Below are 20,518 nucleotides of genomic sequence, written 5' to 3'. Positions count from 1 at the left end.
AAACATATTTTTCGAAAATTCTTCTATACACATGAACTTTAGAAGAATGGTAATATAAATGTTCAGTAGATTCGATCAAGTGATAATCTAGCAGATTTGTTTACCAAAACTTTACTTACTACATTTCAAGAAATTAGTTCATCTCATCGGAATGAGACATCTTAAAGATCTTAGTAGAATGAATTAATATATGAGTGATAATCTAGATGTTCAGTAGATCCGATAAGTGATAATCTAGCAGATTTGTTTACCAAAGTTTTGCCTACTACATTTCAAGAAATTAGTTCATCTCATCGAAATGAGACATCTTAAAGATCTTAATAGAAAGAATTAATATATGAGTGACATTCAATGGGGAGTGTTATGAAAAATGTGAATGTCACCCCATCTTCCACCACTTCGATTTTTCCACCCCAATAAATGCCTTCTTATTCATATTGTTCTATAAAAGGGCACCCTACCCTGCACATTTGAAATACATATCTTTGTATGCTTATATACTCACTTGTATGCTTGAAGTAAGTAAGGTATATATAAAGAAAATGAGAGATAAAAGAGAAGACAGATATTTTATATAAAACCAGTTACAAATCATTTTATAATTTTACCCGTGGTAGTGGAGTTTTTTATCCCCTTTTCAAAACTTGCATTTATCAGTGTAAATAAGGAGACCCTTTTAGGTCCTCTCTCACTTAGTCATGATTGTGGGCAAGGGATCTCCACGAGAGAGAGAGAGAGAGAGAGAGAGAGAGAGAGATTTCCATGAGTGAAATTGATGGTTTGAGCATTGGTGTGGGGTAATTCAGAATTGGTACCTCTCACCAAACCAGACCTCAATTAGGGGGAAAGCAATGACTGAATTGCAAATGTGACCCAAAACAATAGCTCTCGCAGCAAACCCGAAGACCCATAAACACTATCTTTCCCGGGTGTCTAATGGATGGAGCTGGTATTTTAGGATTCCATTGACCATCCCCATTTGGCCATTTCATTCTATTTTTGGTCTCCTCCACAAAAGCTGGAGATTTTCTGCCTCTCTCATTTTCTCTCTCTCTCTCCAGGAACTTCTGTTGTTGATCAATTCTCGGCGGTATCTATCATTCTTCGCTCTGAATTTCTATTCCATTTCGTCTCAGGAACATTATATTTTCTGGGATTTTTGTGAGCTTTTGATACATGGCTTCTCGTAGGCGAATGCTTTTGAAGGTCATTATCCTCGGGGATAGTGGGTATGTTTCTCCTCTTCCTTTTGTTTGTTTGCTGAGAAATTTGACGAAAGGAAAGGAAAAGATGCATAGGAAAAAGAAAAGGTTGAAAATGCTCAAGAGTAACATATCTGAGGTTCAATTTCCCCCCTCTTTTCTTTTCTGTTCGTTCGCTTTCTCAGCAAACAAACGCTGCAATGAATTAACGAAAGAGAGAAGAATTTTTTTCAATTTTATTAAATGCCAATTTCAAAAAATTTCTTTGGTTAATTATGTTGTATTATGTGCTGATTTGTTTGTCCTTTTTTTGCAGGGTCGGGAAGACATCTCTGATGAATCAGTAACTTCAATATCCTATGTTTATTTTGCATTTTTTTGGTTTTAACTTTTTTGTTTGTTTATTGGGTGGTATGGTGCTTGATAATGCTTAATAATTGTTTTTAGGTATGTGAATCGTAAGTTTAGTAATCAGTACAAAGCTACCATTGGAGCGGATTTTTTAACGAAAGAAGTTCAGTTTGAAGATAGGTTGTTCACATTGCAGGTCAGAGAGCACTGGTCATATGACATATTTCTTGAATTGAATATTTTCTGTGCGGTACTATATGGCTCCTTCTGCAAGTTCATAAAGGAAGACATTGTTGTTGAATTGGTATTGTATATTGCATTAATGGCTATTTGCATAAACGTGACGTTATAATGTTTCATTGTTTATTTGAGTGAAAAATGCTGTGCCTATAGCTAATTGTGTTGGAGCTGGGCATTCAGAAGTCTTACTTGCATCAGGATGTGCTTGCTTTGACAGAAATGGTTCCTTTGTTGGATATTTTTTTTTAGATATAGGAAGAATTTGTTTGACCAAATAAGCAACAAAACAGAAGTTAGAGGACAAGGTGTCCTCCAACTAAAGAAACTTCAATGTCAATTACAGATGAGCAGATTACTTTGCAAGTCAGTCAATGAGACAGCCCAAAACATCCCTGAAGCTAAAGCTTTAGGGAAGCAAACAACACAATTCCATCCCTTGGCAAAAAGGACAGATTGATTTGATATGTGAAGATCCTAGCATTCCTCCTTCCACAAGGTCCAAAAAACAGCTATCATAGCACAATTCCACAATATTTTCCCCTTCTTGCTTCTGCTGAAAATCCCCAAACCTTCGCCATAAAGAAACCATCCATTACTTGTGGAACCACCCAAGCCTCACCCATTGAAGAAGAGAACCTGCTCCAAAGCTGCCTAGCCATGACGCTGAAGGAAAAGATGTTTAGTTGTCTCATTGTAAGCTAGGCACATCATAGAAATATTTGGACTTGATAACTTTCGTAGGTCTTCTCACTTCCAAATTAATTTGTGCACAGGGAAGTGATAAGGGATTGGAGATTTCAAAAAATGCAATAGGAAATATTTAGAGGAAAATGTTTTGAGAATTGTCCTCAAGCAAAATGGGAGCATTACTCCTTAGATGGGGAACAAAAGAATCCACAACTGACCAAATCAACAAGCATGTCTAATTCTCTCTCATTAAGATTCTGAAAGAAATGGAAATCTCAAGAAGGAGAGCTACTCTATAAGGAATAAGAAGTGGCAATTGGAGCATTCATCTAGCGACAAAATTCTGAATAGACGAGGAGCCAAATCTGAGAAGTACCGTGAACTCAGGGATCCTCCCAAAAATTAATAGCATTTCCATTGTGAATTCTATAACTAGTAAAAGGAAGGAACAATTAAGATATCTAAGAAACAAACTTCCAGGAACTTGCATGACTAGCATAAAAAATTCCTATAATGTTCCACCTATTGCAATAAAGACCATACTTTTTATAACCTTGACGAAGAGAGACTGCTTATAAGCAGAACACCCACTAGTGCTAGAGTTAAATTTTTAGATACCAAATTCCCAAGACCTAGATCTCCTTTTGATGTAGACCTCCTACCAAATATCTAAATTATTATTGTCACTCGACCTCGTGTTGGCCAAATAAATCTCTTACAATCCTCTTTAACTGTTAAGCTACACTGAGAGGAATCTTTAAAAGAGTTATGAAATATTTGAGAATACTTGTGCGACAAGCACTAGTAAGTGTGATATGACTCCCTAAAGAAATCTAACTTTCTTTCTTGCATTGTTTTTGTAAGAAATAAATTTTTCTGTAGTTATATTTATGTTAATGGATATTTTACCTTGGCCATTCTGTTCACAGTGTGGAGGGTTTTGATTTCCCAACAATTAAAAGCTTAAATCAGATATAAATTTTGGAGAAACCATCAAGGGTTTATCTGAAAGAAATGGTAAGATACGTAACACAGCAGAAACTGCTTTCTTTCCCTTGTTGTGTTTTAGCTTCTAATGCATTTTTTGTTGGAAAAGTCGGATCTGAAAATAGGATGTGATAAATAAAATTGAAAAACTTATCAGTTGAGGTGTGCATAGCACTGCCCTAGTGCCCTTAGGGAAGATTTTGCTCCTCTAATATGGTGTAGAAGACTGGTTGACGTCTACCCCCAGGATACAACAACCTTTCAATTGGCATGCACTCACCAATTGGGGGATAGGAATAGCGTGGTTTGGTTAACCCAAATAGATATATTTCAATGATGACGGTAGGAAATAGATCATGATTGGATCAATGATAAAAGAAAATTTCAGTTACAGGAATTTGCAAGGAAGAAGAAGCACTAGTAGTTTTGTTCTTATCAATATATATATATATATATATATACACAAACAATTAAATTCAGAATGGTCATAAAACGGTAAAAAGTGTCAAAAGACAGTCACAAAAAAGGTTAACAACAACTGTGAAAACTGTTTTATAATGATCAATAAAACTAAATAAAATATTTAAACAACTGTTGGTGGTAGGGGTGTACTCGGTTTTTTTTCAGTTCGGTTTTACCCAAAGCTAAACACCAAATTGAAACATATCGGTTCTCATAATTGAAAACTGTTATTGAACCATAAACCGACAGTTCAGTTTAAAGAAAAATCGATTCTTCGGTTTGGTGTCGGTTTTAACCAAACTGATCCTTACCACAATAAAGATACTGTTCAATGCCCATTTCAAATTTTAAATTGTTAAACGGGCCTTTATTAGTGAGGGCCAAGCAGCAGCTTGAATTGTATTGCAGCCCAGATAATGTGAAGTAGGGAGAGGAGGCATGCCTTATGAGTTGAGAAGGCTCCCCAAATTACATGCCAGCCGATGTGGTACATGGGCATCAAGCCATTGTCAAAAAAACCCAAGAGAAGGATCTAAATTCCAAACACCTATGGAAGTTGCTGCACTCCCTTGAAAACCCAGATATATACTCTCCTCAACCTCCGATTTCCAACCCAGAACAAGTCGAATCAAATACTGCAATTCTGAAATCACCTCAGTAAAAGCATACCCACTCAAATTCTATGCTCTGTTTTTCAAGTCCTTTGAAGTTTCTTGCAGAAGCTCCATCAATGGCGTCAGAATATCATGGAAAGGTCATTGGGATCGACCTTGACACCACCTACAGCTCCATGGGGGTATGGCAGAATGACTGCATAGAGATCATAACCTTCCTATGTTGGCTTCACCAACACCAAACGATTGATCGGTGATGCAGCCAATAATCAGGTTGTCATGAACCCCTCCAAGACCATCTTCAATGCCACGCATCTCATTGGCCACTTATTCTCGTATCCCTTGGTTCAAAACGACATGAAGCTCTTTCTGTTCAACGTGGTTGCAGGTCTCGGTGACAAGCCTATTATTTATTGGGAAAGTAACATGACAACTAGCACAACGGATAAATCTTTCCCAAAAATTAAATCTGTGACGAGCAAAAATAACCAACCAACAATAATAATAAATCGCACACCACAATAGGAACACCACGATTTTTAACGTGGAAAACCCCTCTAATGTGAAGGGTAAAAACCACGGGGCTTATGAGACCCAATAAAATTTCCACTATAATAGAGGTAAAAATTACAGTAGTATAATCACAAAAAAATGCTCACAAACTTAGAGCAAAAAAAGATTCCCAAAAGAATTGCGATAAAATAAGAATGAGTGGAAAGAAGTCCCCCGAACGTAGTTACTGTCAGTACTACAAGATCAGGTCCTCCAAAGCTCTGAAACAGATCTCCACTGTCCAGATGGAAGGTCGACAAATCCCAAACATGCTTGCCAAATTTTAGCAAAATCGAATTACAAAATACCTTCCGATTGTTGAGTTGATGAAGACTGCACACCACACTGCTGCTGCCTCACACACTGCCACACAATTTTTTTTCTTCATTGTTGCGGTGCCTCACACACTGCTGCCTCCTTTAAATTTGCCCTAATGGGCTTCCACGCACATGGGCCTCTTTTTTTATTTTATTTTATTATTTTATATGGGCTGGATCCAACAAATCTTCCCCTCCAGCCCATAAGAGGAAGGAGACATTCATTAGGATTATCAAACAATTTTGATACCGGCTGCCTCGGCACACAACTCTAGCTTCGCACGAGGCACCACCTTTGTTATCATATCAGCAGCATTCTTATCAGTGTGGATCTTCTCAAGTTCAAGAAAATTAGAATCCAAAACATCTCGAATCCAATGATATCTCACATTAATATGCTTTGATTTACCATGAAAGGTTAAATTCTTACTAAGATGAATAACACTTTGGTTATCACAAAATAACACATACCTCTTCCAAGTGAATCCAAGTTCATGAACCAATTTCCTTATCCACAATAACTCTTTGCATGCTTCAGTAGCTGCAATGAACTTAGCTTCTGTAGTGGACAAAGTAACACATTTCTGCATACTGGATTGCCAAGACACAACTCCCCTTGCAAAGGTAATCAAATAACTTGAAGTAGATTTCCTCGAGTCTGAATCTCTAGCCATGTCTGAATCTGTATAGCTAACTATAATAGGTTTTTCAGAACCAAAACAGAGTTTCAAATCAGTTGTATCACGGAGATACCTCATAATCCATTTCACAGCATTCCAATACTCTCTGCCTGGATTAGAGAGAAATCTACTAACTACACCAACTGCATGAGCTAAATCTGGCCTTGTGCAAACCATGACATACATTAAACTACCAACTGCAGATGCATATGGAATAGTTTCCATGTCTCTCTTTTCTTCATCATTAGAAGGAGACTATTTATTACTTAACTTGAAATGTGTAGCAAGAGGAGTACTTACCACTTTGACTTTTTCCATGTGAAACCGTTGAACTGTTCAAGTACCTTCTCAATATACTTTTCCTGAGATAGCCATAACTTCTTAGCACGTTTGTCACGTGAGATTTTTATGCCAAGAATCTGTTTCGCTGATCTCAAGTCTTTCATGGCAAAAGACTTGCTCAACACATGCTTTAACCTGTCAATTCTAAAAGTGTTGTGACCAATAATGAGCATGTCATCAACATAAAGCAACAGAATAATGAAATCATCATTAGAGAATTTTTTAACAAATACACAATGGTCTGAAGTCGTCTTCCTGTAGCCTTGTTGAACCACGACAGACTTAAACTTCTTATGCCACTGTCTAGGAGCTTGTTCAGGGCCATACAAGCTCTTCTTTAATCTGCAAACATAATTCTCCTTACCTTTCACCACAAAACCCTCAGGCTGGTTCATATAAATTTCTTCCTCGAGATCGCCATGGAGGAAAGTAGTTTTCACATCCATCTGCTCAACCTCCAAGTCAAGACTAGCAGCCAAGTCCAAAACAACACGAATTGACGACATTTTCACTACCGGTGAGAAAATCTCCCCAAAATCAATCCTCTTTTTCTGACTAAAGCCTTTGACAACTAATCTAGCTTTGTACCGTGGGAGTGAAGAATTCTCTTTTTGTTTTAATCTATAGATCCACCGATATTTCAAAGCTCTCTTACCTTTAGGTAATTTTACCAGCTCAAAAGTGTGGTTGTCATGCAGAGATTTCATTTCATCTTTCATTACATTAAACCATTGTTGCTTCTGGTCACTTTCAATGACTTCTTCATAACACTCTGGTTCTCCCTCATTAGTTAGAAGAACATACTAATCTATAGGATATCTCATGGAGGGCTGTCGGTCTCTGGTAGACCTCTTGAGCGAAGCTGTAGGTAGTTCAATAGTCGAAGTACCTTCCTTATCAACAGTTTCGTGATCTTCCACCACATGATTATTCTGAACATCTGCCTCTGTATCATACTGATTGCCAATCTCAACTATATCAAGAAAATTTTTAGAAGGAATCAGATCCAAGTCAAGTGAGCCATCACTATCTTGAAACTGAGAATTTTCTATCTTGCCAATGTCGTCAATGGTTTGATCTTCCATGAAGACTACATCATGACTTCTCACAAGTTTCTTTTTCACTGGATCATAAAACCTGTAGCCAAACTCATCTTGACCATACCTAATAAAAATGCACTGCCTTGCCTTGACATCTAACTTGGACCTTTCATCTTTAGGCATATGAACAAAGGCTTTGCAGCCAAACACACGTAGATGGTCATAGGAAACATTCTTTTCATACCAGATTCTGTCAGGGACATCAGTCCGCAGTGCAACAGTAGGAGACAAGTTAATTACATGAACAATAGTATATAATGCCTTACCCCAAAATGATCTAGGTAGTTTTGCTTCTGAAAGCAAACATTTGACTCTCTCTACCATAGTAGTCAGAGGCACGAGGCAAGCCGAGGCGCAAAGGGTATTTGAAGCCGAGGTGCGAGGCGAAAGCGTGCACCTCACAAAGGTGAGGCGCACAATTATTAAAATAGTGTAAAATAACTATTTGGGGTAATTGATATCTAGTAATATTAGAATTTAAAATATCAAAACATTCAATAACAAAATTGAAAATTTAATAAAATTGCCAGGACAATTCAACATAGTTCAACATCAAAAGAAAAGAGTACAATTACAATAAAAGATTTCAAAGTATAAAAAAAAAAGAGTACAATAAAATATAGTTTGCATGGGAGAGACACTGGTTTAAAAGATTTCCTTGATTTAAGCATTGAAGCGATTCTTCAAAGTACAACTTGCGTCCCTTAAGTCATTTCTCTTTTAATTTTCGCATGTGATCAATATTATAATTGATCCAAATTCTCTTAGATAAATTTTAGCAGCAATAATTATAATTGAAGATTTGACTATACAATAATCACGACTTGAATTTGTATTAAAGTGATTTTAATGATTTAAAATAATACTCATAAAATTTAATATCAAAATTAAGCTTAAATTGTCACATTTGATATATCAAAACTTTCTTGAAAATACTATGGGGAGAGTGAATATATATTATTTTAATGAGTGGTACAGAATTTTTGATCATATAAGAATTATTTAAACATTAACCTTTTGAAAATCCTTTTTTCTTTTTTGGGCTCATTCTTTAGAGCAAGCTGTATCCGAAATCCAATCCTAAGAAGACGGTAGAAGCTTGAAATCCATTGTGATCCGTTGATTTCGGGGGTTACGTGACCGAAATCCACCATCACCCCCACGTGACATAAGCAAAATGCAAACAGGCAGCAGTACGCAGGCAGCAGAAAGAAGAAGAAGAAGAAGACGTACTCGTTGCTGGTTCGAAATGTCGAAGACGACGTGATGAACTCATGGCTGGTTCGAAGCCTCGCAGACGAACTCGTGAAGGTTCCTGCTGGTTTGAAATGTGGAAGATGAGGTCGCGAAGGGTTGTGCGACTCGTGCTGGTTCGAAATCGAAGACGAACTCACGGTGCTAGTTCAAAGGCTCGAAGACGAGCTCACAAAGGTTTTTGGCTGGTTTGAAGGCTTGTAGACGAACTTAGGCTGCTGCTTCGAAGGCTCGCGAAAGCTCCTGCTTGTTCAAATGTGCAAGATGAAGTCGCAAAGGGTCGTGAGGCTTCAAAGGGTCGAAGAGGGCTAGGGCTCCTATTTGTTCGAGTCGAATGAGGGCTACGACTCTGGCTCTGACTATTTCTTTCATTTAATAGACTCAAATTTTTCAAGGCGCGCCTCACTGCGCTTGTCACCTCTTTGCGCCTCATCTTGCCTCACTGCGCCTCTTGCAGGTCGCCTCGCCTCGCATGGTATGAGGCGCTAGCCTCCTCGCCTCTCTACGCCTTGCGCCTAGGCGCTCTTTTAACTACTATGCCCTCTACCAATGTTCTGTTCATCCTTTTATCACACCATTCAATTAAGGAATCTTATGAGATGTCTTTTGATGTCGGATGCCCTATTGTCTACAATACACATCAAATGGACCTCAATACTCGCCACCATTATCAGTGTGAATGCATTTTATCTTCTTTCCTATTTCTCTTTCAACTAAAGCCTGAAAATCTTTAAACATATTAAGCTCCTGATCTTTGGATTTCAAACCATAAATCCAAAGCTTTCTTGAATGATCATCAATAAAAGTAACAAAATAAAGTGCACCACGAAGTGTCCTTACCTTCATTGGGCCACAAACATCTGAATGAATCAACTCAAAGAACTCTATTTTTCTGGAAGGTGGATGACTCTTAAATGAAACCATTTTATGCTTCTTGATCAAACAGTGAACACATTTTTTTTAGTTTTGCACTATTTAAGCCTGACAGTAAATTTTTCTTGGCTAAGCAATCGAGTCCTTTCTCACTTATGTGACTGAGTCGCTAGTGTCATAACTCTGATGTGATATCGCTATCAACTGCATTCACAAAATTCAAGCATATAGAAGCATTCATAAAATATAAATTAGAAAATTTGTTATCTTGGACCACAATTAAATTTCCTCTGGTAAGTCTCCATTGTCCATTACCAAAGAAGTTGCAATATCCATCATCATCAAGTCTTCCAGCTGAGATCAAATGCAGACGAACACTAGGAGCATGCCTAACATTATTGAGTATCAATTCTGTTCCATTGTTGCTCTTTAAGCAAACAGTTCCAGTGCCAAATATCGGTACCACAACATCGTTTCCCATCTTCAAAACTCCAAAGTCACTGGAAGTATATGAACTGAAGAAATCCTTCTTTGATGACACGTGAAAAGAGGCACCGTTGTCAACCACCCAACTAATTTCATTACAGACAACACTAATTACTTTATCATCATAAACAAGAACCAAATCATCTCCAACAGTAGTGGCAGCACGATCATTATTATCCTAATCCTTCTTTTCTTGCTTGTCATTGTTACTTTTATTTTCTCTCTTCCACTTATAACAGTATTTCTTGATATGACCATTTTTACCACAATAATGACACTCAAGATTTTTAAATCTTAACCTTGAGTTGCTTCTACTTTTACTTCTACCCCTTTCATTTTTGTATCGGTTTCTCCCCCTATCTTCTGTAACAAGTACCTGGGTATTATCTGTATCCATTTCTTTCCTTCTGGTCTCTTCATTAAACAAGCTATCTTAAACAAAGGACAGGGTCAACGCACCGTTTGGGGCTGAGTTGCTAAAATGTACTACGAGCGTCTCCCAACTATCTGGTAAAGAACTTAATAACAACAAAGCTTGTAGTTCATCATCTAAAATTATCTTCATGTTGGTTAATTGGTTTACCAAATTCTGGAAATCCCTCGAATGCTCAGTAACAAATTTTCCTTCTCTAAGTTTCAAATTTACAAGCTTTCTGATTGCAAAAGCTTTGTTGTGAGCAGTCTTTGTCTCATAAAGACTCTCCAACTTCTTTCAAAGTATTTAGGCATTTGTCTCTTGAGCCACATGATGAAAAACACTATTATCCACCCACTGTCTGATTATGCCAACTGCTTTCCTATGCATTTTCTTCCAATCAGTTTTAGTTTGTTTTTTTGGCTTATCGCTACCCAACTCAATCAGATCAAATAAATCCTTATAATAAGGAATATCCTCCATCTTTGGTTTCCAAATTGAATAATTTGAAGTTGTGAGCTTGCACATAGTACCGAAGTTGTCTTCCATATTTTATATGAACCGAGCTCTGATACCACTTGTTGGGAAAGTAACAAGACAACTAGCACAGCAGATAAATCTTTCCCAAAAATTAAATCTATGACGAGCAAAAATAACCAACCAACAATAATAATAAATCACACACCACAATAGGAACACCACGATTTTTAATGTGGAAAACCCTTACAATGTGAAGGGTAAAAACCACGGGGCTTATGAGACCCAATAAAATTTTCACCATAATAGAGGCAAAAATTATAGCAGTACAATCACCAAAAATGCTCACAAGCTTAGAGCAAAAACAGATTTCCAAAAGAATCGCGATAAAATAAGAATGAGTGGAAAGAAGTCACTTACTGTTAGTACTACAAAATTAGGTCCTCCAAAGCTCTGAAACAGATCTCTGCCATCGAGATCAAAGTTTGACAAATCCCGAACGTGTTCTCCAAATTTTAGTAAAATTGGATCACAAAAGACCTTTTGATCGTCGAGTTGATGAAGACTACACACCACACTACTGCTGCCTCACACACTGCCACACAATTTTTTTTCTTCACTGTTGTGGCACCTCACACACTGCTGCTTCCTTTAAATTTGCCCTAATGGGCTTCCACGCATGTGGGCCTCTTTTTTTATTTTTTTTATGTGGGCTGGACCCAACATTATTGTCATCACTTACAAAGGTGAGGAGAAGAAGTTTGCCGCAGAGGAGATTTCTTTCATGGTACTTACCAAGATGAAGGAGATCGCCAAGACCTTTTTGGGTGAAAGCGTGAAGAACACCATCATCATGGTTCCAACGTACTTCAATGATTCGCAGCAGGAGGTGATGAAGGATGCCGGTGCCATTGCGGGACTTAATGTGATGAGAATCATCAACAAGCTGATGGCAGCCGCAATTGCTTACGGTTTGGACTAGAAGGTGTAGAGGTCCAGCGAGCATAATGCGCTAATTTTTTATCTTGGCGGCGAAGATTTTGACAATAGACTTGTGAATCATTTTCTTCTGCCATAGTTAAGTGGAAACATAGGAAGGACATAAGCAGAAATGCTAGAGGGCATCATCCCTTGAGAATCTTGTCCCACATCAGTAATACATGGGACAAAAGCCCTCATCCTCATGCATAAAATCCTTCCATCTCTTCTACTATAGTTAAATATGTGTATATTATCATAAATATAATTTTATAAATAATTGAGGACTGTAAAATTAATAACTTAAGAATTATAAATTGGGCTAAATTTTTTATATAAATATATAATTCGGTTTGATTTTCCTATATAATTGAAACCGAAATCGAAAATTAGCTTTTTAAAATTGGAAAACCGAAACTGAACACCGAAACCAAAAAACTATACAAAAATGTTAAACGGTTTGGTTTCGGTTTCCCAGTAATTTTTGTACACCCCTTGTTAGAGGAGAGTAGTAAAGGCTTTTGAAATACCTTTACAAAAAATACCAACATTTTCTTCCTTTCAAAGATATATTTTGATTCCACTGCACGTTCTTCTTTTGTTAGAATCAACTAGCTGTGGATAGTTGCCAAACTTCATCATTAGAATTATATTTTTTTTTATGGTCATTGCTGAGGATTTCTTCATGGCAGTGCTTCAAACTTCATCATTAGAATTATATCATATTCTTCTTTCACACCATAAGAAATAAGAGTAGAATTTCTCCTTTTCATTGCAAGTAGTTTCTATATTGCTTTCAAGATTTCTTAATGGGGGCTTCAGGCTTGCATGAAAAACAAAAGGTCAATTGGTAACCATAGCTTTTAGAGAGAAAATTTCTTGAATTGTCAATTTCTCATTAAATAGTTCACACATAACAAGAGGGCAGGGTTTTTTGTAGCAGGGTTATGACACGCAGTCAGCAGTCATTAGCAAAAATCAACATATTAATGTGAAGTGTTCTAAAACAATCATGAATCTTTGCTGTTTGTGCACTTGAAATGGAAATGCTTAAAGAAACCAAGCAGCTTCCATTCAGCACTTAAAAGATAGAACAAACTGGATAAACTTTTATCTCGAGGACATTGAGTGTAAGTGTGTGCGACACCTAGTGCCCAAGGTTCCCTTGCCATTGGGTTCTCAGGAGGGCATGATATATGTAGTCTTATATTTGCACTTGGAGAGACTATATCTGTGATTTGAACCTCTGAACCTTCAGGTTAGATTTAACATCCTTGCCGTTGAGTCATGGCTTGCCATCTTGAGGATGGCATGTGGTATTTTTAGTTGATGCAATCAGCCAGTATTCAACAAAGAGAAAATTTATCAACCAAAAGATTTGATTTGGCAGGATCATGGTGGAGGATCGACTTGGGAGTCTAATTGAAATGTTCAATTACTGTTCACAGTATTTGAGCAACTCTTCATAAGTGCTATAGAAGTACTGTAGTACTATAGTGCAAGGTCTGCTTACATATACTACAGCAGTACTGATCATGAGGGTATTTTTTGGTTATTTTATTTCATTATGGTTTATGGATCTTATATTTAGGATATTTTGAGTCTTATTTTCAGTTCTTTTGGAGTTTATTTTATTTTACCTAGTCAATTTGTATGGTCAAGAATAGTTTAGTTCTGATGGTTTAGATTGATTATTGTTAGGATTAATGTACCAGGAGCATATATGAGCTTTGTACTGATTTTTTTCTAGATTATAGAATGAAGAATTTATGTTTGTTACAAAACCTGAAACCCTAGAAAGTGGGAGACTTAATTGTCCTAGGAGTGATTCATAGAACCTATTAGTGCGACGATTATATTTTTATCTTTTAAGTTATTCTGATTAATTGTCAATAAATCAGATTTGAATTCCTAATTTCTAGCAAAACTTAGCTTATTCTCAGTTTCCTTCTCACCCTAAATCAAAATTTCCTAATTTTCTGTTATTTGTCCTGCATTACTAATATTCTGTGATCATTCATCAGATATGGGATACAGCTGGGCAAGAAAGGTTCCAAAGCCTTGGTGTGGCTTTTTACCGTGGCGCAGACTGCTGTGTTCTAGTGTATGATGTGAATGTCTTGAAATCATTTGAGAATCTTAACAATTGGCGGGAAGAATTTCTGCTTCAGGTAATCATTGCCCCATATCAGCTGCTGTGGTTATTGAAAATGATTTACCAGTAACTGAAGCTTATGCTTAATGGATTTGATGTCCAGGCCAACCCACCTGACCCTGAAAATTTCCCATTCGTTGTGTTGGGAAACAAGATAGATATTGAGGGAGGCAATAGCCGGGTGGTAAGTAATTCCATCTCTGCAGCATTCCTCTTCTCTATCATTTGTAGCTTCCACAGCCTCCCACTAACAAGTTTTCTGAGACCAATGTTATTTATTTTCTGTTTATGCATGTTTAGCCTTTTCTTTGTTTTAACTGTCAAAATATTGCTCTTCTGCCTTGGTTTCTAGATTTCAGAAAAGAAAGCAAAAGCATGGTGTGCCTCCAAGGGAAATATACCTTATTTTGAGACTTCTGCAAAAGAAGGATTTAATGTGGAGGCCGCTTTCCAATGTATAGCTAAAAATGCTCTCAAGAATGAACCAGAAGAGGAACCGTGAGTATTTCTTTAACCTGTTTAATTTTCAGTTTTGTCAAGTTTACTATCTTTTAGACACACACACACACACACACACACAAGTTTGTTAGCCTGTTCTTTTGCACAGAGTGTATGCTAATGTTACGTATTTTAGATAATGTGTGCATTAGTATTAAAATATGAATTAATCCAAAAATAAAAATTAATATATGATGTATTGGAATCTTTACTCATGCACAAAGATGAATTAGTCTTAAAGAATTCTATATATCATAGTATATAAAACCCATGACAACTATGATCTGCATGTAAAGAGTCCAAAAGAAATTGCATTTCTCATCACATACAAGAGATGGATCTTATGCCTCTGACCCATTACAATAGTGCCCTAAAGGAATCACCACTAAAAGAAATACAAAATTTTAGAATTTAAATTTTCTCTCATATAACTTCTAAATTTTAAAGATGCCCTAGAGGCATATAAGACTTCCACTATGTATAGTGTCTGGGCTTCAACACCCCCCCCCCCCTCGCCCCCCAAAAAAAGGAAAAGTGAAACACTAGAGATTCATGCTAGTGTTTTCAAATTTGCACACTATCAATTAAACAATTGTTAAGATATGTGTGGAATAAAATATGAAAATAATTATGTGACAGCTGTGACTTACAATTAAAAAAAAAAATTTACCTTTAATTTTAGTTTTAAAATGTAGCTTATTAGGATCAAAAGTTATATAAGTTGCTTTCGTAAGTCATTCCAAACACATTAATTATTCTTAATTTGTATATTTTAATTTCATTTATAGAAAAGGTCTATATAACATTTTTGGAACTGACTGAGGCTTGATTATCCTACTCATATTAGGATGAGTGTCAATATGAGGATCCCCTTCTCGCTTGCTCAAGGCAGTCTGTTCCCCTGAAGATCACCATGAAAGCTTAAAACCCAAATCCAATCAAGAATGAAATCATAGGTAGTTTTAAGAGTTAGAGGACTGCAAGTTTTAAACCTAGAAATAAACAAAAACTGAAAGCTACTTACATAAGATATCCATAATCTGTTTTTCGCACAGGACTTCCTATCTGCTAACACCCTTTTCCAGAACATCGTCAACAAATCAAAATTCTCTAGGAACTAAAAAATAATTTCTATCTCTGGACATTCCACAATTATAAATGTGGAAAGCACACCGGATTTGATATTGTCCCCCTCATCTAATAATCCCTGTCTATGTTCATATAATGTAGTGGTTATTATCAGTGGTCCCTAGAGCATTGCACAATTATAAATGAGGAAGTCACACTAAATTTAACATCATTTTCTCAGCCATCTCATAATCCTAGTCTTGTTCATCAAATTTAGAAGTCAAATTTAGAGTTCTTGTTAGCAGCTCCAGTGAATGTTGTAGCTTTGCCTTGTTTCCAAAAGCATGGTAAGCATGGGGGAGGAAACCTCGCAGTCGATTATTTGAAACAGGGGGGAAGTACAAGCAGTGGTGTCAACATGATGCATCAGTCTGCTGCCGTCACCAGAACCCCTGAGGCGGAAATTGTGGCCCAAGATGATGATTTTTTAGGTGGGGCAACTATGGTCCAGTGAATTGGAGGAAAGAGTTTTTTGATGGATTTGAGCAGAGAGAAAGGCTCTGACCTTTTGTTGATAAAGGAAATTGGGGAACACAGGAAAGTGAGGGGATAAATTCAAGTTTAATGGAAAAAATGGGAAAAAAAATCATGGTAATCAATCACCCCTTCAACCACCAGTTTTATTTTACGCAGCGGCCTCGACATCAGATGACATCAGGGTTTCTAGGGAGGCACTAATATTATTTAGGCCTAGATTCTACCTAACTAATGTGATAGACCGAACAGTTTTGTAACTTTTGTCAATGAAAAATGAAGTGTATAAAAGCAGTTGACATAAGGATTGCAAACTGCAAAGCATCATGGATAATAGTTCTCCCCATAAAATCATGAGTTTTTGTGGGCTTGTGTTAATGAACTGTAGTGCTGGCTTTAGCTCTCTATCGGGCAAAAAACACTTACCTCCCTCGAGGTCTTGAAAAAAAGCACAAAAATCCCACAAACCTTCACTGTGGTATGCATTTTTTTTTTTTATGAACTTTAGGGAGGTCCCTGAGATTTTTAAAATCTTAGGGAGGTCCTCATCTTTATTCTATGAGCTTCTCATCTTGTTTTAAGTCTTGAGTTGAATAAAAATCTAGATGTGAAATTAGGTTGGTGCACACAATTAATTTCATGCTGAGCTAATTGGTTGCACTGCGTTTCTGGTTCTTGATGCTAACAGATATCTTCCTGATACAATTGATTTTGTGGGTGGAGGGCGACCGGATAGATCTTCAGGGTGCGAATGTTAGCAAGAGTTGTGGTGAGCTCAGTTTCTCTGATCAAACTGCCACTGCCATATATCTCCCCCATTCATATCTTCCCGTTCTATAATGTAACACTGAAAAAATTATAGGCCACTGGAATTCCAATTTGTATCATAAGTGGATTATAAAAAATAATTTGATCATCTGTCCATTCCAAACATTTTCCATGTGCATTCTTTTGCTCTTGTTTATTTTTCGTAAATGCTGTTGTGCTGCGAATGCTGTGTTCTGCTCATCCACAGAGCAGAATATTGTGGCTTAACCTGAGTAATGGTGGATTTGTTGTCCAATGGAAAAGTAAGAATCTGGAAATGGCACTGACAAACTAAGAACTAGATCCTAAACTGTCAAAAGTATCATATCTTTTGTTGTATTGTGAGGTCCTTTAGGTCTGAATATTCAAAAAAAAAAATTATTATATGATAGAACAGAAGCAACACTGTTTTATTGCTCAACTGCCCCCATGAATTGTGTGTAAATATACACAGGGTTTGGTAGAATCAATTTCCGACCATGACTATGCGTCTGTAGCAGGGAAGAACGGAATGAAATATGTCATTTTATCTTTGTGTGTTCATTTAATTTTTCGTTTCATTCTTATCCAATTCCATTATGTGATGGAAGCATAGCACAGGTGTCATCACACAGAAATAGGGCATTTTAGATGCATTTGTGGAAAATATAATTGATTGCTTTATCTGATTTGGGTAGAGGGGCAAAGAAAAGGACTTTGATAAGAACATTTACATATAAATATAATGATGATGAGTAAGCACCAGGACCACCGAATGTAAATAAGAGAAGACCTCCGATTTGATGGACCTAGTTGGTGAAACCAGTTATGATAAGTCATAGAAGTAAATTTTTTGGTAGCTCAGCTTCATTCTAAATATTAAAAGGCTTTAGGCTGTGCTTTTTATATTTTGCAAGAATTATTACTTTTTTATTAAGTATATTAAATGAATTGGAAATCTAAGTAAAACCAAATAGTCTTCTTCACGGTGGTAATATTGTCGCTGTGTAACTTGGAGTTCATAAGTTTAAGGCTTGGAAACAACTTCTTGTAAAAATGTAAGATAAGACTGAGTTCTATGGACTTATTAGGGTTTGTCCCTTTCCTAGACTCCACATATGCGGTAACTTTTATGTACCGGGCTGCCTTTTAGCTACTATTGACTTCGGCTTTGTCACCCAAGATCTCGGCTTTTTTTACTTTTGCTTTCATATATTTTTTTGGGTGGTTTTAAATTCAGTTTACTCATCATGATTGGATATGAACCACACAATAAGAATATGACAATATCCTGTTCCTAAACTCCTCGTAAGTCCTTCACCATGGCCTACGATAAAAACAAGCCCAAAGTCTTTCATTATTGCTATTTTATTGTAATGAAAAAACTATGCAAAAGTTTATGTTATTATATTCAACATAAAATAGGAAAATAATTAATATTCTTTTAATAAAATTTGATAATAGTCATTTTTTCTCGATTCCTTGTTATGGAGTTATAAAATGGAGTAATGTAGTCATAAAAAATTTTACATTGCGTAATAACACACTTTATTGTGTAAACTATCAATTTCTTATATTATTACTCTTCTTAAGAATAAATATTCTGTGAACCAAACCAAGACTTATGGAGTTTGAAAAGTCGATTGAAACTCAATCTCTAAACAAAAGTTTAACCCTGAAGGATTTGTTATGTGTGCATGAAATTCCAAATACTTCTTGGGGATTAGAAAAACAAGTTTAGCTCCTTGTTCAATGGAGAAGGTTCTGTGTTTATATACTAATCAACATATTGACTCAGTAGATAATTCTCCTATTATACATATTACATTAATAAGAATGATTAGGTAGCTAAATGATTGATTCAAAAGTTCCCTATTAGATAAGAAAGAGTTATGAAATAACATTTAATCAATAGAAAAACCTAAAATTTAAATTTGATCATTCTGACTTTGAAGGAAAGTTTTTCTTCACAATTAGATGTCCAGGTACGCTTAAAGTTATTTCACAATTCATAAGTTAGAAAGTTTTGTAGTAATATCTACTCTTGTTTCTTTTTTTCTTTTTTCTTTTTTGTTTTCTTTCCAAAGGGATGTATTTTAGGAGTCAATGCCTCTGCACATGTAGTTACTTCTTAAGTATAGTACTCTGCAACAAATTAATGAAACTTATAAAATTAGAAAAAGGAGTTCAAATAAAAATTTTAGGTTGAAATAGTATTTTTTTTAAAATAATAATAATAATAATAATAAGACTTTTAAATTCGATTCTCATAATCTTTTAAATATTACAACACCTGAGTAAATAATTTTGAAGTGTCAACCAATCTAAAAAATGTTTGAAGCCAATTACTGAAATATAGGGAAAAAATAGTCTCACATTATAATAACATAAGAGAAAATTGAATAATAAAGTTAATATCCAAAATCTAATATATAAAATGATTTTTTTAGATCATCCTTTAATCCACAAAAAAAAATTATAGGCAATTGACTTGCCACCATATATGCGCTCATACCCGAAAATTATAGAAAATGAAAAGATAATCACTAAATTTTGATGTATTCCTCTCAAACATTATTTTTACAGGTTAAAAAAAATCTTTTGTTTAATTTAATTTTCAAAGAACACATTACACATAAATGTTGCAATATAAAATCATCAAAACTACAATAATTTAAGGTAAACAAAAATCAACCCATTTGGCAATGAGTAAGAAAAATTGACTTCACCATAAGAGGTAAAACACTAATACCAATAAAAAATCATGTGAAAAAGAAAGTAATATCACAAAATCTCTTAATACATGTAAATTTAAATTGTAGACATATATTGAAGCAACAACATGCACATCATTTGTAGAAATAATTTTTTTTTTTTTTAAAAGAAGAATTATAGAAATGAATTGATTATTAAAAAGTTTAAATTATAGAGAAAATTAAGAGAAATGTAGCTGTGAATTTTTACTATGAGTACCATAATAGTAGATCCTACATAGTAGTGGCTCATATGCTAATATAATCTTCTCGAGCACTTGAATTTTCCATTTCTGAAGGAACTTGAGTTACATCTCTTTTCCATTTCCATTCAAGAATTCTTATATGTTTATGTTTCCACGCTCCTTTGAGACCCCGAAAAATGGACAAATTACTTTTCTTTGGAACACATACAAGATTCGTCACTACAAAAAGGATAATGGTAACCCCACCATTAACTACTTCATTTATGAATTTCATAGTAATAGAAATACATGTCCTATCGAGACAGAATTTGTAACTTGCTATCCTCTTGCCTAACAGGCAAAGATTGACCTCCGTAGAAAGGATGATTCATTTGAATTGACATGAGAGTCTAACTACATTGTATTGCCAAAATTCATGTTATATATTTGAAAGAGGTTGACCTCCTAGCTTCTCTCATGATATTTCTCTTTCCTTCCCCCTAAAACACAGCGATCACAAAT

General features: G+C 35.7%; 1 protein-coding gene across 3 annotated transcripts; it reads left to right on the top strand.

Annotated features, from left to right (window-relative positions):
* Positions 1-690: 690 nt before the first annotated feature.
* On the top strand, positions 691-17,205 carry LOC131157759 (ras-related protein Rab7-like). 3 transcript variants are annotated; one of them, XM_058112120.1, is made up of 8 exons: positions 691-949; positions 1,137-1,229; positions 1,519-1,545; positions 1,650-1,749; positions 14,042-14,188; positions 14,276-14,356; positions 14,525-14,670; positions 16,961-17,205. In XM_058112120.1, the coding sequence occupies exons 2-8, from the start codon at positions 1,177-1,179 to the stop codon at positions 17,028-17,030; spliced, it is 624 nt and encodes a 207-aa protein (XP_057968103.1). In that variant the 5' UTR covers positions 691-949; positions 1,137-1,176; the 3' UTR covers positions 17,031-17,205. The 3 variants fall into 3 exon arrangements, with proteins under 3 accessions (XP_057968103.1, XP_057968102.1, XP_057968101.1); XM_058112119.1 differs by having other exon boundaries at positions 1,062-1,229; XM_058112118.1 differs by having other exon boundaries at positions 713-1,229.
* Positions 17,206-20,518: the final 3,313 nt, after the last annotated feature.

Source organism: Malania oleifera, chromosome 6, assembly GCF_029873635.1.
Source record: "Malania oleifera isolate guangnan ecotype guangnan chromosome 6, ASM2987363v1, whole genome shotgun sequence".
Lineage (NCBI taxonomy): Eukaryota > Viridiplantae > Streptophyta > Magnoliopsida > Santalales > Ximeniaceae > Malania > Malania oleifera.
The sequence above is the reverse complement of the archived record's forward strand: the minus strand, read 5'-3'. Positions and strand labels throughout refer to the sequence as shown.